This window comes from Epinephelus moara, chromosome 12 (genome assembly GCF_006386435.1).
Source record: "Epinephelus moara isolate mb chromosome 12, YSFRI_EMoa_1.0, whole genome shotgun sequence".
NCBI classification, from domain to species: Eukaryota; Metazoa; Chordata; class Actinopteri; order Perciformes; family Serranidae; genus Epinephelus; species Epinephelus moara.
In genome coordinates, this window is record NC_065517.1 from 12,354,759 (window position 1) to 12,370,594 (window position 15,836).

The window sequence follows — 15,836 nt, forward strand, 5'->3', positions numbered from 1 at the left end:
TCCAGAGGTTTTAGAGGTTAGGAGAGGAGAAAATCTGCTTCTCTGAACCTCTGGATTTTCTCTCAGAATAAAAAAAAAAAAAAAAAAAGAAGAGAAGAAGAAAGTGCAGTAAAAACTCATCAAATTACCAGGAGGAGAATCTTTCTTTTGTCTCCTTCCAGCAGAGTTTCTGACCTCTTGTGACCCCCCTTTTAATGTCCCAGCAGGGACGCTCGCTGCCTCTCCAGAAGTCACAGCATCGTAACAGGGTCGTATATATTCTACAGTGTGGAATAGTTTGACGTGTTGGGGCTGGAGTTAAAGGCTCAAACACATTGAAGAGAAAAAGACTCTGAACAGGGAGGCCTCTGCTTTTAGCTGTCATATATTAGGTTAAAAAGTACAATATAAAAGCAGCTCAGAGCAGAGCCCTGGAAGCTTTAAAAAAAGAATGTGAGTGTGAGTGTGTGTGTGTCCATCTGGTTTGAGAGCTGGAGTTTTTTGGGGTAGTTTTTGGCCCCTTTGGAAACAGAAGCAGCAGCCCACGGCCGTTGAATTGACTCACCAGGTTGGTGGTTCCTCCATTTTTGACGTCCTGTCACCCTCCCGGTCAAGCCTCGACCAGGTCAGCTGACCCAGAGTCTTGGCTTTACGACAATATTTTACAATGATATTCTTCACTCCCACACTAACAGATAAACTGGTTGGCGGCCTAGAAGAAACTCGTGGATACTGTAATCCTTTAACTCTAGCTAGGCTAGATTATATGTTACATAGGTCTACATAATTTTCAGTTTATGTTTTGTTTCTTGGAGTAATTTTACTCCACATTGCGTGTTTCTGCATCTGTGCAGCTGCAGAGTTTCATAAAGTGAGCACAAACTCCGGAGCTCAGATTACCATTAGATTAAATTTCCTCCAGCATGAAAAGATTAAGAATTAGACTCACTGTTTCCACCTGTTTGTGACATGAAGAGGTTAGATAAGGTTTCACTTTAGGCAAGTGAACGTTTCGGAAATAGGTATTTGCGAGAAAACTTTGAAATATCCAGCACAGTGGTGGCAAACTCTGGACTGATTCATTATATATCATCAATGCAAATAAGAAGCAATGTCTTCCAATGTCTGTCTCATTGTACGTTGTGGCTATTTTATTAGTTAAGTGTAAACTGTTATTTTCCATGTTCCAATGTGATGTTTGCATGTTTTATGATTAAGTTATTAACAGAGCAGTAAAAGGGAATGGAAATATATTTGGCAGGAGTATATCAATGATGCATTCCTCCCCATAAATCATGACAGATTTATTGTGTCTTGTTTGTCAACAGAATATTTGGCTCTGAAATCATCATGCTCATTCAGAACCAGGCATGTAGTTACATACTTTAGCTAGTCTTGTCATTAAGCTACTTAAACGGGTTTTGCCTAATAAAAGAATCGGTGTATTACAGCGAGCTAGATTTTCTCAGGTAGGCGACGTTTATTAATCTTGTTCTCAACCCCCCCAACCTGAAGAATATCATTTTAAAATATTTTTTTGGAAAACAATCTGTGGTCCCTCGTGTACATGGAAACTTTTTGTCCGTTGCCCCAAGTTGTTGTAAACAACTTTTCATGTACACGTGATGCATGATATCCTCCATGTCCGTGATCACAAGTTAAACTCTAATCTGTGTGCACTTTTATCTTGTTTGTTTGTTAACGTCACAAAGACCAGCGGTTCTTAAATTACAGTCCAGATTCTAAAAGGATTCTGGGACTTTTAACTGGAGCAGAAGTTTCTGACAAAAGTAGCAGAAAGATTTTGTGAATATAGTTTTAACATTTGGGTCTGGGGCAAAAGTAGTTTAAGAACCTCTGGTGCAGATTTTTGGGACACGTGAAACCTGAAAAAAGACGTACAGATGTCATCACTGACATTGTGTATTCTTTTATGAGGTTTGCAATGGAGACGCTGAATGTGATCAGTCAGATCTTTGCCCATTGTATAATCAATACTGAAGAGTTTCATCAGATTTGTGTGTTTTTGTTGTTTGCCAATTCAACATCATGAGTTGAATTGAGGTCATGGACAGTCTGCAGGATGTCAGCTGGTCCATGCTGTAGTTTGTTGGCAGGGGGGAAACTTTTCTTATTGTTTCAAACTACGTGACTGGTGATTTCCAGAATTATTCCAGCCAAAGAGATTTTTATATACGAACAGCCAAAAACTTGTTGGTTACCTGTTAAAATGACCACTATGGAAGCAAAGAAAGGTCATGACTATTTCAATTTAAATTGATGTGCTTTGAATTTTCCATGAAGAATTTTCAAGTTTTCAAAAACTTTGATTTCTTTGTAGGATCAAAATTTAAACAGAAAATGAAATTGTCCAATATTTTAAAATTGATATTAAGTTCCTCAGATTGAAGTGGTCCTTTTGGATCTAAAAAAATCAAGTTAAATCAAAAAATCAGCTTCCTTTCTTGGATGTAACAAGCAGAACGTAACTTGATTGGATAGAGGTTCCATTAAGGCTTGACTGCTTCTCCTTGGTAGCCTGGATGAAGTTTGAATATTCCATTTAATTTTGGTGGCCGAATTTTTAATACTAAGCCAATTTGAGCCCCTTACCTATTTGACTTAACTTGAATTTTTGGATCTTAGAATGACCAGTTCAATCTGAGCATCTTGAAACCATTTACTTTTTAAATATTGGACACTTTAATTTTCTCCCTGGCTCTGTGATGCCTGAAAAAGTTTTTGGAGGCTCAAAATGTGAAATTCCTTCCTGAAAAATTCAAAGCACACAATGATTCACAATGATTTTTAGTCCTATGAATTCAGCGGGATCAAGTAGTAGAGGATCATTTTTTACAATGAGGCATGTAGTTGCTCATGAAATTCAAATTGGCCTTTCTTTGTTTCCATAGACCTGGCCACAGCCAAAATTCATAAAGGGTTTCATCCTCCCACCCTGTTTGTGTTTCCCTCTTTAATGTTCTAAACCGTAGGGATAAAATGTTGTGTTGTTTTGTTGTGTTTGTTGTCTCAGTGTGTTGTTGCTTGAGTTGTTGACTGTGGCTGTTGACCACACAAGCTCAAACGGAGGTCATTTTTTTTCTTGTCCAAAATGGCTTCCCTCACATCTGTGGTTTGGTTCGTCTTGTGTTGTTTGCTCCAACAGTGAACTTGTCAAACTTCACGCTAGAAGTGTTGACTGTTGGGAAAATCCTTCTGCACTTCACATTACAATACATCCCCCCTCCTAAACCTGCAGGATTAACTGTGTTTACTTTTTCTCTTCACAGTCGACCCGCCGTCAGATTTGAGGTTTAAGATTTTAAATGAGAACACAGTGCAAATGATCTGGAGCAGACCACAGTCCAGGATACAGGGCTACAGAATACAAGTGACGTCAGACACAGGTGGGTGCTCATTAAACCTGCGAGTTATGTCCTGCCGAGCCCGTAACATTACAAGTGTCATAAACTCTCTAAGACATCAGTCTGCCCAGCAAGACTCGACACTTCCCGCAATTATCTGAAGATTTCTGCAGACACATGTTTGGCTCCAGGAGCTCTAATGATAAAAGAAGGAGGATAAGAGAAAAACATTATCACTGCCATGGAAAATTGTCAGCATTAGTTCAGCTCAGGAGTGTAAATGTCACATTTTTCAGATTTCATTAAATAGCTAAGAGCCAAATCAGCTACTGCTACGCTTAACTCATCTGTGTGTGGTGTTTTTTCCAAGGCTTGCCCCATAGTTCCAGTGAAGAAAAATGTTAATACTACAGTGTACAATAATATTTTAGATGATAGTGTGCTTCATACTTTGTGGTGCCAGTTTGGGAGAAGCCTTTCTCTGTTTCAACATGATAATGCTCCAACGCATATGTCCAGAAGCAGTTACATTGGCTTTTGGAAGTTCAAACCTAGTGATTATAATTAAATGTGTGCACTAAATAATGTACCAGAGTGCATAAAAAATAATCAAAGTAGAACTTGTTAAAAAAAAAAAGAAGAGAAAAATCACTGGGGGGCATCACCTGGCCCCCTCCCAGTGGTTCAGGCAGCCCTGAATGTCCTCAGACCCTAGATGTGCCCCTGCTAATCTGTCGCTGCCACCAGGTGTGATGTGATTAAGTTAAGTGCGCGAACAGGTGATTACAGCCCATGGGATCAAAATCAAAATCTCACTCAAGCCAGGTAGGTTAACCAAAGTTGCCAACTATGGTTATAGGTTAATCCAGCTAACGTTTAGTATTAACTAAGTGGAATTAATGCACCGACTAGCTAACTGACAGAATTTATGTTAACTTGCCTATTAATAACTGCCAGGTGTAACTGTTAACGTTACTGTTAGCTAACTTAATTATCTCACCTGACAGAATTAAGGTAAGCTTGCATTTAGTAACTTTTAGGCGCAGGCTAACCGTTTAAGTTAGTACTGTTAGCTATGGGAAATAGCTAACTGACAGAACTAATATTCGCTAAAAAACAGTAAACCAAAGTTAGCTGGCATATTTATGTTTAATAATTGTTCGGTGTACCGTTAGCTAACTTAATTATCTCACCTGACAGAATTAACGTTAGCTTGCATTAAGTAACTTTTAGGTGTAGGCTAACCTTTAAATACTGTTAGCTAAGGGAAATAGCTAACCAACATAACTAATGTTAGCCTGCATTAAATACCTTTTAGGTGAAGGCTAACTGTTAAGTATTGATAGCTAAGGGAAATAACGTTAGCTAACATAACTAGCCCGCATATTTATATTCAATAAGTTAACTGTATCACCTGACAGAACTGATGTTAGTTTGCACATTTACATTCAATAACTTTGAGGTGTAACTGTTAAAGACTGTTGGCTAAGTGCAATAGCTAAGTGACAAACTAATGTTAGCTAGCATATCTTTGTTCAGCAATTGTGAGGTGTTACTGTACTGTTGGCTATCTTAAGCTCAACTGTTGGCTCAACTGACAAAACTAACATTAGCTTGCATATTAATTGCTGCCAGGTGTAACTGGTAAGTGCAATTAGCTAATGTTAGCTAAACTAGCTAACTGACGAACTAATGTAAGGTTGCGTAATTATATTTAATAACTGCTTGGTTTGGTTATGTACTGATAGCTGAACCAGCTAACTTAAAGAACTAATGTTAGTTGGCTAATGTTTGACCCATTAAAACAGAGGAGTGAAAGAGACTTGACACTTGAAAATACTGTTAAATAATCTAAACCGGGAGGACTTTAAATAACATTTCACAAAACCACTATATACCTCAAATTACAATATGTTATGCCAACAACATCACATTAAATTGCTAAATAATGGTTGCTTTCTCCCTTGGGTTTTTTAAGAGTCTTTGCCTGCAAACCACAAAATCTAGTGCATTTTGATTAAATTAAGTTTTTCTTGTTGTCATACTGAGTACATGTAAGGGTTTAAGGCAGTGATACTCAACTTACAGCCTGTGGGCAAAATCTGGCCTGTGATAGGGTGCCAGGTGGCTTATGGACAATTATAGAAATTCACAATGAAAATAAGTTGATTCACATTGTGAATATTTTTTGTACTTTTAATGTAAATAAGGTGCCAAAGTACATAAAAAGCATAAAAAAAAAAGATCCAGGGGAGGATCCCCAGACCCCCTGACAGAGGTTAAGGCTAGGCCCTGAATGTCCTCAAATTCTAGAAATGTACCTTTGTATCTCTGACCTATGAGAGGTTGCTGCAACTGGATTTACCTCTTGGCATGAATGAGGACAGCAAACGTTAAAAGGTTGAAAAGAGGGAATTTATTTATTATATATACTAGTTTTTGTTTATTAGTTGGCCAGTGGTCTCTTGTGAATTTGCAAAAGTGGCCCCTGGGCAAAGCAAGTTGAGTATCCCTGGCTAAAGGTGTTAATACATGTAATTTGTAGAAATATAATGGGTCTTTTCACATTAATAATCCTTTAAACCTATCAACACATTAATAGTGAATAAAATCTTGGCGACTGAAGCTAAGGAATTTCTGATGCTTGATTGAATGGAAGAATTGGGTATTTAAGGGTTAATATAATGTGTTTTGATTCATAGTAATGCGGAAAGTTTTCATTAAATTGAATCATACTGTTGTTGTGTGTTTACACGGCTCTTCCAGTCCTCAGGTCAACAGTCGGAATCAGGTTTTTCTGAAGCCCTGTTTTGACTCTTGGAGAAGTGAAGTAATGCAATAGTTTCCTAATGGCTTCCCTCTGACTTTGTGCATTCTTGTAGAAGAACCAGCAAAAGAATTTACTCTGCCTGCATCTGCGACTAAGACCTCCATCTCAAACCTGAGTCCAGATGTGGATTATGTCGTAACGATATCTGCGTATGCTGGATCAGAAGACAGTCTACCCATCTCCGGCCGGATCACACGTGAGTCACCATGTCACTGAGGGAGTGAGTGAGTAAGTTAGCGTGTATGTGTGTGTGTGTGTGTGTGTGTGTGTGTGTGTGTGTGTGTGTGTGTGTGTGTAAATTAGCACCAGACATCCAAAAAAGTGCTAGTAAAGTTTGTCTGCAGCTGGTCAGGTTTGGCACAGAAGTCACTAAGATGATTCTGCTTCAGACTAAAAACCACACTGGATAGTAAAACATGTAAGAGCTCCATACACTGGGTGGACAAAATAATAGAAACACCTGAGTATTGTATGTATTATAACCCCGACTGCGCTTCTATTATTCTACATAATTTGGTTTTCATTGTTTCGGTTTTACAGTACAGTACAGTTCCTGATGAGAATGGCATTTTCAAATGAATATATTTTATTTGAGAAAATAATCTCATCATTCAGTAGCTATTTTTGAGCCTTTGATATTATCACATGATCATGCACTTTGGCTTTTCCTCGATCTTTCTTATTTCATTCTTGACCATGAAAACAGCAGTTGACAAAACAACCTCACCACAAGATCCCTTAATTATGATGTTCAAAATGAGTGAAGCCAGTTTTCAGCTTTGCATACATTCAAAAGGTGTAGATTTTAAGCTTTATTGGACAGATGTCACTAATTGTTCAGCACAGGGAGCCAATAAGGGACAAAGTCCAGCTGTGTTACATTTATTGTCTGACACTGTGTGAAGACACAAAAAAAGCCATCAGTTTAAATTTAATCAGTCAAATTCAGTCAGATTTAATGGAAATAATTGTCAAACTTATATGTTAAATGTTTACAAAAAAAAGTGTGTCATGTAAAGGCACCAGGGCAGCCACTAAATGGACTGTGTGATGAGGTAGTTTTCCCAACAGCTGGAGAATTTTGGGATGAAATTTTGATAAGACATAAGAAGATACGTTTTTTAGTTCGACAGTAGGTTAAGAGCTTTATTGTCTACAATGTGGGAAGGGTCTTTGGCTTCATGACTTAAATCATAAATTAAAGATAGTAAGACAACTATAAACAGACATGAGAAATGAAACGTGATTTCAGAGGGTGTTTTCAAAATAAAAATCTTTGTAAGATATAGATGGGATTGGGTGCATTATCTAGTTTAGTGGTTCCCAACCTGCTGGCCAGGACCTCCTGATTGGTCTCATGATAACCATGATATATCACAGTACATATAAAAACTTGGACTGTTGTTACACAAAATCATGTCTACTTCCTCTCACCAAATTTCTTTGCTTTAGTCTTGTGAAAAATTGGAACGTCTAAAAATCCTTTCTTTGGTTGAATTGTTTAAAATTCATGTCCACAGTAAGGTCTATGATGAATGCTCATAAGTACACACAGCTTTATGAAGCCAAAAAGTTTGGGAACCACTGATTAGTCGCTGAAAGAGGCACAAAGAGTCTTTCAGCTACAGATAAAATCAGATAAATGCAGTTGCAGCAGGGTAAAAGACAATTAAGTCCAATAAAAGTTAAAGTCTCATTTGACTTTACATGTGAATCAGTAAATAAGTAGTGAGCCAGATTTCCAGTGGTGAGTGAGGTCTTCATTAATATCATGGCAGCCATTTGGTGGGGACGCCTGCTTGGCACCGCAGCAAACACTGATGATCTGAGAAACCCTCCGAGCTCGGGAGATTCCCTGAAATCTGTCGGAAACGATGACATCAACTTGTTAGTTTTGCCATTTGGGAGCTTGTTTTGCACGTTCCTAGTATCTACGAGGAGGAAAAGTTGAAGTTGAAACCCTCGAGTGAGAGAGAATAAATTTCATGTATGGAAAGAAAAGACAAGTTTTGGTCCAGCTTGAGTGGTCTGCCATTTGTTGAAGAAAAACAGTGACAGTGGTTCATAACATGACATTAAAATGAAGATTTGGGTTTTATAAAAGATGGATAGAGGATAGAAATATTGCTGAAGATGACTCTTACTTTTATAATTACATGATTGTGTTACTATCTTTCAGTTGAATCAAGTGGTGGCACAAGAGGAACATCCAGGAAACCAGAACCTTCAGATTCAGTCAGTAAGTCCTTTTGTTCATTTAAATCTTAATTTGACAAGGGGTTTCATTCACTGCTAAGATGATGAGTCTCAAACAATCAAGTCACCATTCAGCTTTTCCACTTTATGTTCTCGAAATTTCTTCCTCACTGTTGGGCGGCGTCCATTAGCGTGAGCTCAACAGCATAGGGAGGCTCCAACCGCACAACACCCCATTGTATAGCAATAATCAAAATTAGGCCCCCATAAATCTCTGAAGTATTTGGTCATCAGTTTGGTCAACTGCCGGCCAATTATGCCAATGTGGAGGAAGCTGAACATGCTCAGTGCGGGGGTCGTAGGTGGGGCGGGAAGCTGCTGTTGGAGCTGGGGGAGCATGCTGAGAGGAGCCCAGCCCTGAAGTGCTGAGAGAAGTGGAAACCATTACAAATGCTGATTTACAAGAGCACTGCTGCTGCTGCCCTGGCCCAGTTCTGCAGATGATGACGAGCCTGTGCTGATTTTTCCTTCTTTTCATGAGAGGAAAGTCACAAGGAAACTCCCAGAAAGTAGGGCAAAGCAGAGTCCTGTCCCTCTACCTGCAACACTATAGTTTGATTCAACATCCAGTGTGACCTTACAGCTGTTTAAGGATTCTTAAACAACCAGTAACAACCAATGCACTGTGCTCACACAGTGGTTATTGCTGATAACACTGTCCCGACCATAGCAACCATGCCGTCATTGTGGATACGTATTGCAGAACCTCCAGCAAATCCCCCAGTTGTTAGCGCTGTTTATGGAGCTAGCACCATCAGCTGCTAGCCAGTGGCTTAGCCACCTCTATATTGAGAACTGTGTCCACACAACCTAAATCAGACTATGAATCAGAGATTTGCTCTGAATATTGTATACAGTCTCGTTAAGTTCAGATATATAAACTGCCATATATTTTCACTTAAAAGCTGGTATTGCACAAAGGTAATAGGGAGGTGGTTGGGATTGATGTAGAGTTATAGGATCTATGTTATTTTATACTGAAGGGTTGGGCATTTTTGGCTTAATTTCAGAAGTGCCCTTATGTCTTATGTTAATTTTACTATTTGTTTTCTTTTCTCTCTGTTCCTTCACTCCTTCCTTCCTCCCTCACTTTTTCCCCAGAGTGCTCTTACAGTGCAATTGCCGATGTGGTGTTCTTGGTGGACGGCTCCTCGAGCGTGAGCAGGCCGAACTTCAAAAACATCCGCAACTTCATCTCAGCGGTGGCTGGCGCCTTTCAGATCGGAGAGGACAAAACCCGAGTGGGCGTGGTCCAGTACAGCAGTGACCCCCGAACAGAGTTCAACCTCAAAAAACACTTAACCCAACAGGCGCTGCTTCGGGCCATTGGCTCACTGCAAGTCAAGGGAGGAGACACTATGACAGGTACAGTGTTAATGTCCTTTGATGTCAGAATTTAAGTGTTTTCTATTTTCACTTTAGTTTAATCTTCTCAGATTTAAGTTATTTTTCAGTGGGTTTTAAATTATTATTATTATTAATATTATTATTTTTATACTTTATTACTTTTTTAATTTTTAAATTTTTTTAAAATAATTTTTTTATTTTAGATTTCTCCCTTTAAAAAAAAATCTACATTATATCCAAGTTCTAGTACTAGTTACTAGTATATCATGGCTTTTTCTAAATATTTTATTTTATTTATTTATTTTTATTTTGTTTTGGAAATGAAATTATCTTTAATGCGATTTAACCCAATGTGTTTTTGTAATCTTATTTACATTGTCACACAAAATTAATGACCATAATTAGCCTTTTAAATTGATACAGAAATACAAATGCACATGTTAATACTTCAGACACTTTTTGTTTGTATTACCAGTATCCATAGATTACATTATTGATACATGTGTTAAACATACATTTTCTGGAACACAGAAGTGTTTTTGTGGGCGAGCAACACATTTTGTATCTATCTCATCAAACAAGGTAAAAATAAATATCAAAAAGTTTTGAGATGGTGCAGAGCTGATTATGCTTGTGTCCTTTATGCCCCTTCTTAATTTCTGGTCATTTTCCCATTTCCTGTGGTTGACCAGCACCAGACTGGTTTTTTGACCAGCTCACTGTATTATTTAAATTTTATCAGCACAAGTTTATTGGCGTGTTAGATCTAGGCCAAACTGGTGGTTTGAGTCAACACAGCGCCAACAGTATTAAATGCAGTTTTTCGAAAGGAAAGTATTGATTTTCACAAGCCCTTTTCTTGAAGACAGTCAACAGTTGTGTCATTTTCTGATGATGTTCTCTTTTTCTATTTGGTGATTATAATCAAGAAGTGTTAAACCTACACTGTGTATGCAGACACTTTCTGCGTGCGCATCATTGAAGGCTTAATCCCTGCCTGTCTCGTTGCTCCAGGCGATGCCCTTGACTACCTCCTAAAAAACACTTTCACTGAGGCGGCTGGTGCCAGGGAGGGTTTTCCCAAAGTGCTGGTGATCATCACAGATGGCAAATCTGAGGATCCAGTGGAGAGTTACGCCAGGCAGCTCAGGAGCAGGGGGGTGGAGATCTTTGTCCTTGGTACGTAGCCAGAGCAAGTTTATTACATTCCACCTCTTACATTTTCCATTCGTATTTAATGCTTTTAACTGTTGTTCGAATTTTGATGATCTAATAATGAAAGAAATTCCTACATCATTAACAATTACAAGCGAGTGATAGCAAGTTTTATGTATGTTTACACACGGGCTTCACTGTCAGACTTTCCATAAACTTAGAATAGAGGAACAAAAGTGGGCTGTTGCCATGGTGTTAAAGAGGGCTGGTGGTTAAGTAATAATAACAGATCATCTTCTACGGTCTTTGAAAACAGGTCACTGATAGATAATTGCTGAGTCAAACAAAAAATATGCTCTCACTTTTTGCAGGAAAAGCTGGCAACACTCAGGAGTAACACTGTAAATGTTCATTTCTACTAAAAGAAAAATAAACTGACCTAATTAGCCCGTTAATGGTGTATATACAGGTTATGAATTTTAAAAGGTTGAGGATGGTGGAGTGTTTTCAAGTCACAGAGGAGCTTGGCTTCCTTTCAGCTGAAGTTAAAGCTACATTTTGACTTAAGTGTGATGCTTTTGCGAGACAAAAGTGAAATGTGATTTGTTAAAAGAAACTCTTTTTACTTGGTGCAAGAAAAGTATTTCCTCTCAATATGTCAGAGAACATAATATAGATTATCTTTGTACTAATAATATCCTGACATATGCATAAAAATACAACATATAAGACTATCAGGGATAAAGAATGGTTTTTAAGCAAAGAAGAGACAGAACGAACAATATCAGCTATATTTTATGTTAACTTATACTTAAGTTCATTTCTGCATCTGCAAATATTCAGCAGAATAATTTCATGGAGTACCATGAAGAATATTTCCCTCTAAAATGTTCAGGAGGAAGTCTGAGAAAACAGACATAATCAAGTTAAGAACTGCACTGAATTACAGTATTGGAGTTAAAGTACCTTGTTACTTTCTCCTTGTGATGATCAGAAAGTTCGCATTGATATTTGACTGAGTCAAACTTAGAATAAACTATATTCTGTAAAGGCCTACAGCTTTAATTATAGTGTCCAAGCGTTACTAAAGAATATGGGATTGTAAAATGTCATCTTTACTGCCCATGCTGTCAGACTTTCCAGCAAGAGTAGAATAAAAAAGTTGAGGCTTTCGATTGGTGGCGAATCCAGCTGGAGAGCTTTTAATATGCTAACGTGGAAAACAAATGCTTCACTCCATGTCTTTATAGATTGCTCATTTCATATAGTATTTACAGACCTGGAGCAAATTCACTGTTTACCCCTGAAACAGTAATTCTCACATGACGCTAGTGACTTTACAACCGCTACGAATTCACTGTTGTGGCCTCTCTTGTGGCTCAAAAATTAGTTACTGTTTTCATAAATTATCATGCACTTAGATTTATCTTTGTCTGTTATAGGTACCCAACAGGCTGATATGGAGGAGATGAAGCTGATGGCCTCCACCCCTTACAGAAGTCACATCTTCAATGTTGCCAACTTTAACTTAATGAAGAGTGTGCAGAAAGAGCTCATTACTCAGGTGTGCGCTGGTGTTGATGATCAACTCCACTCACTCGTCAGTGGAGAAGAAGGTGAGATGTGGCTAAGAGTTTTATTTAAATGGCATTTGCCAGTTTTGCATTGTCTGTGTTCGACCAATGAACGTACCCTTTCGTCACTCATGGTTCCCCTTCTTCACATACTCTGAAATAGGAGCTGAAAAAGACCCTCAAAACAATTTCAAGACCTATGCTTTTTCGTGGTTTTTATTTGGCAGACACAACCAAAAGGAAGTTCTTAGAACTATGAAATAAAGTACCTGTGGTCCGAAAACGCCTATTGTCACATCTGTCTCAAACCAACTTTACATCTTCTGTCCCCTAGTGTCCCTTTGCACATTATCTTGAAACAGTAGTTCAGCAATTTGTGAATCACACTTATTTTCTTTCTTGTTGGAAGATTGATATTACATTCATTTCTAACAGTGGTATCAATCTTCTCATCTAGCTCCCAGTAAAAAGACAAATAATATATTTTTTTAATGGACCATAATAATAAGCCCCTTAAGAGGCTCCTTCCCTGCCTTAGCACTGGCATAGAGCCAAATTTTTGTACATTTATTGCACAATGTGGTTCATATAATTCTGATTCTGACTTATTTTTGCAGTTGTTGAGCCAGCATCCAACCTCCAAGTCCTGGAGGTGGCTTCAAAGTCCATGCGGTTGACCTGGGACGCCTCTATTGGTGAGTCTTCTGGATACAAGGTGCAGATGATCCCCATGATGGCCGGCAACAAGCGGCAGGAGCTGTACGTGGGCCCGACCCAGACCTCGGTGGTGGTCAGAGAACTTTCTCCAGACACAGAGTACCAGATAAGTCTGTTCGCCCTGAAGGGCCTGATGCCCAGCGAGCCCATCACGGTCATGCAGAAGACACAGCCAGTCAAAGTATCAGTGGGTGAGTACAAAATAGTGATGATACAATTTCCCGACTAGCCGATTTAGGCTTTTTAGTACATATGTGATACAATGGAGTGTCCTCCCTTACTACGGATATGAGGAGTCTTCACTTAAATTTTTGTAAATGTATTAATAATGCAGAAGATCCTCTGCTGGAGTGGGAGGGACAGCAGGTCATCATACAGAAGAATTTAAACATTTTCTAAATTAAGCTTATTTGCTTTCTTGCCGAAAGTCAGATGAGAGGATCAATACCACTTCCATGTCTAAGCAAGAAAGCGATTAGCTCAGCGTACACAGTCCCTGCTAAAACTAATCTAAAACTAATAGTTAGTTTATACATCTGTTTTTATGGATTAAACAATAAAAGATACAGAATAATAATGTGTAAAGTTTGGGGGTGTCGGTAGGCACATTTTTTAACTTAGGACAAAATCAGGCTAGCTGTTTTTCCTGCTTCCAGTCTTTATGCTAAGTAAAGCTAATTGCTTCCTAGCTTTTGTGACATACTTAAAAAATCAATAATCCTTAGCATCAGCACCACAAACCTCCAGTGGTCAAACCTGTTAGTGTAGTAGAGTTAACATAATTACCAGCATCATCATGCGAATACCTATCACATCAAGTCTTAATTCTGAAAGTCAGATCTGTCTGACAGTTCCTCCAACTTGGAGCACAATACTTAGGACCTGAAAATGCAAACAAACATGGACGCCTCACATCAGCCAAATCTGCCTTAGATGAAGTTAAATTAAATTTTAATGGATACAGTGTTAAATTGGCAAATTATTGGTTCACTTATTGACTCCAGCATATGGTTTGCCAACAAACAAGACAGACTAAAGATGAAAAGTCTCAGAATATTGTATAAGTTAAGAGCCTTACAGATATTTTAATGTGCTATCATTAAAGCTAGCCAGTTCTAACTTGTGATTGGGCTTTTTGTTTTTCCAATCTAGAGTGTTCTCTTGGCGTGGATGTTCAAGCTGATGTTGTCCTCTTGGTTGATGGTTCCTACAGCATTGGCCTGGCTAACTTTGCTAAAGTAAGAGCTTTCCTAGAGGTGCTGGTGACCACTTTTGACATTGGGCCAGATAAGGTCCAGATCAGCTTGGTCCAGTACAGCAGGGATCCCCACACTGAGTTCTACCTGAACACTCACCATGACCTGGGCGCTGTCGTCAAGGCTGTTCGGACTTTCCCATACCGCGGCGGCTCCACCAACACCGGCAGGGCCATGACCTACGTGAGAGAGAAGATTTTCCAGTCCAGTAGAGGGGCGCGCCCCAACGTTCCCCGTGTCAACATCCTCATCACTGACGGGAAGTCATCTGATGCCTTCCAAGATCCAGCCACCAAGCTGAGAAATGCTGACGTTGAGATCTTCGCAGTGGGTGTTAAGGATGCTGTACGTAGTGAGCTTGAGGCCATCGCCAATTCACCTGCAGAGACCCATGTGTACACCGTAGAGGACTTTGATGCCTTCCAGAGAATTTCTAAAGAACTCACGCAGTCCATCTGCCTGAGGATTGAGCAAGAACTTCGCAACATCCAGAAGAGACGTAAGTAATATTGCTTTAATCCTCTATGCCGATGATAGTGTGCTTTGTTAAACTTATTTTGAACAATCTACTGTTGTTTTAGAGTTGGATATAATTTAGAATTTATCAATATTGTTTTTCTTCTTGTTGATTCTGGCTTGAGTCTTATGATATTGTTTGAGTCAGAAAATAAGCTAAATTGTAATGAAAAAAAACACACCTTTAACTTAAGTAAAATTAGGCCACAGTATTCACTTGTTATAAGGTGTTTTGTCATTGTCTTTGGTCGTTTGTAAGGCGACTGAGAGTGTTTTCACCTGTGTTTATTTATTGTTCAATGGTGGGAATAGTTTACATACTTATACACATTGTTTCTTGGGAAAATCCTGCATAGTATACCTTAAAGGTTGTTCAAGCCATTAGCAGTTTTATAAAGGTGTGCTGACTTAAGCCTTTAAATGGCTATGAGGAGAACTCTTCTAAATCATAGAAATTTCTAAGTTGTTCCAATTTTCTCACAATGGCCTTAAAAACAAAAACAAAACAGAAATGACCTTACTAATTTCTGGATCCTGGTAATATCCTTTTTTTTTTTCATTTTTATTTTAGAGCTTACATCGTCATCTTGCTCATCTTGCTGAATGCTTTTCATTACTTTGTGGGCTCAGCAAGTTAATTCATTTGAAGTAATTTCTTTTTAAAGCTGGAGTGCAGAACTTTTGTCTTCCCACTCTGGGAGAGTCTGGCACTATGGAGGAGTGAGGGGTGGATCTGATTGAGAAACCTAGGACACTATTGGCAGACAACCTGCCACTCAAACCGGCCAGCTCTTAATTATGCATAATTTTAAGACTTAATAAAATGCAAAGGGTGAGTTGT

At 38.7% G+C, this 15,836-nt stretch overlaps 1 protein-coding gene across 1 annotated transcript in view; it reads left to right on the plus strand.

Annotated features, from left to right (window-relative positions):
* col12a1b (collagen, type XII, alpha 1b) overlaps window positions 1-15,836 on the plus strand; it is a 152,480-nt gene that overhangs the window by 1,998 nt on the left and 134,646 nt on the right. The window contains exons 3-10 of the mRNA XM_050058640.1: window positions 3,270-3,386; window positions 6,227-6,370; window positions 8,354-8,413; window positions 9,532-9,795; window positions 10,792-10,956; window positions 12,375-12,548; window positions 13,124-13,414; window positions 14,376-14,978. Of these exons, the coding sequence (XP_049914597.1) occupies window positions 3,270-3,386; window positions 6,227-6,370; window positions 8,354-8,413; window positions 9,532-9,795; window positions 10,792-10,956; window positions 12,375-12,548; window positions 13,124-13,414; window positions 14,376-14,978 (1,818 nt within the window). The remainder of the gene's footprint in view (window positions 1-3,269; window positions 3,387-6,226; window positions 6,371-8,353; window positions 8,414-9,531; window positions 9,796-10,791; window positions 10,957-12,374; window positions 12,549-13,123; window positions 13,415-14,375; window positions 14,979-15,836) is intronic.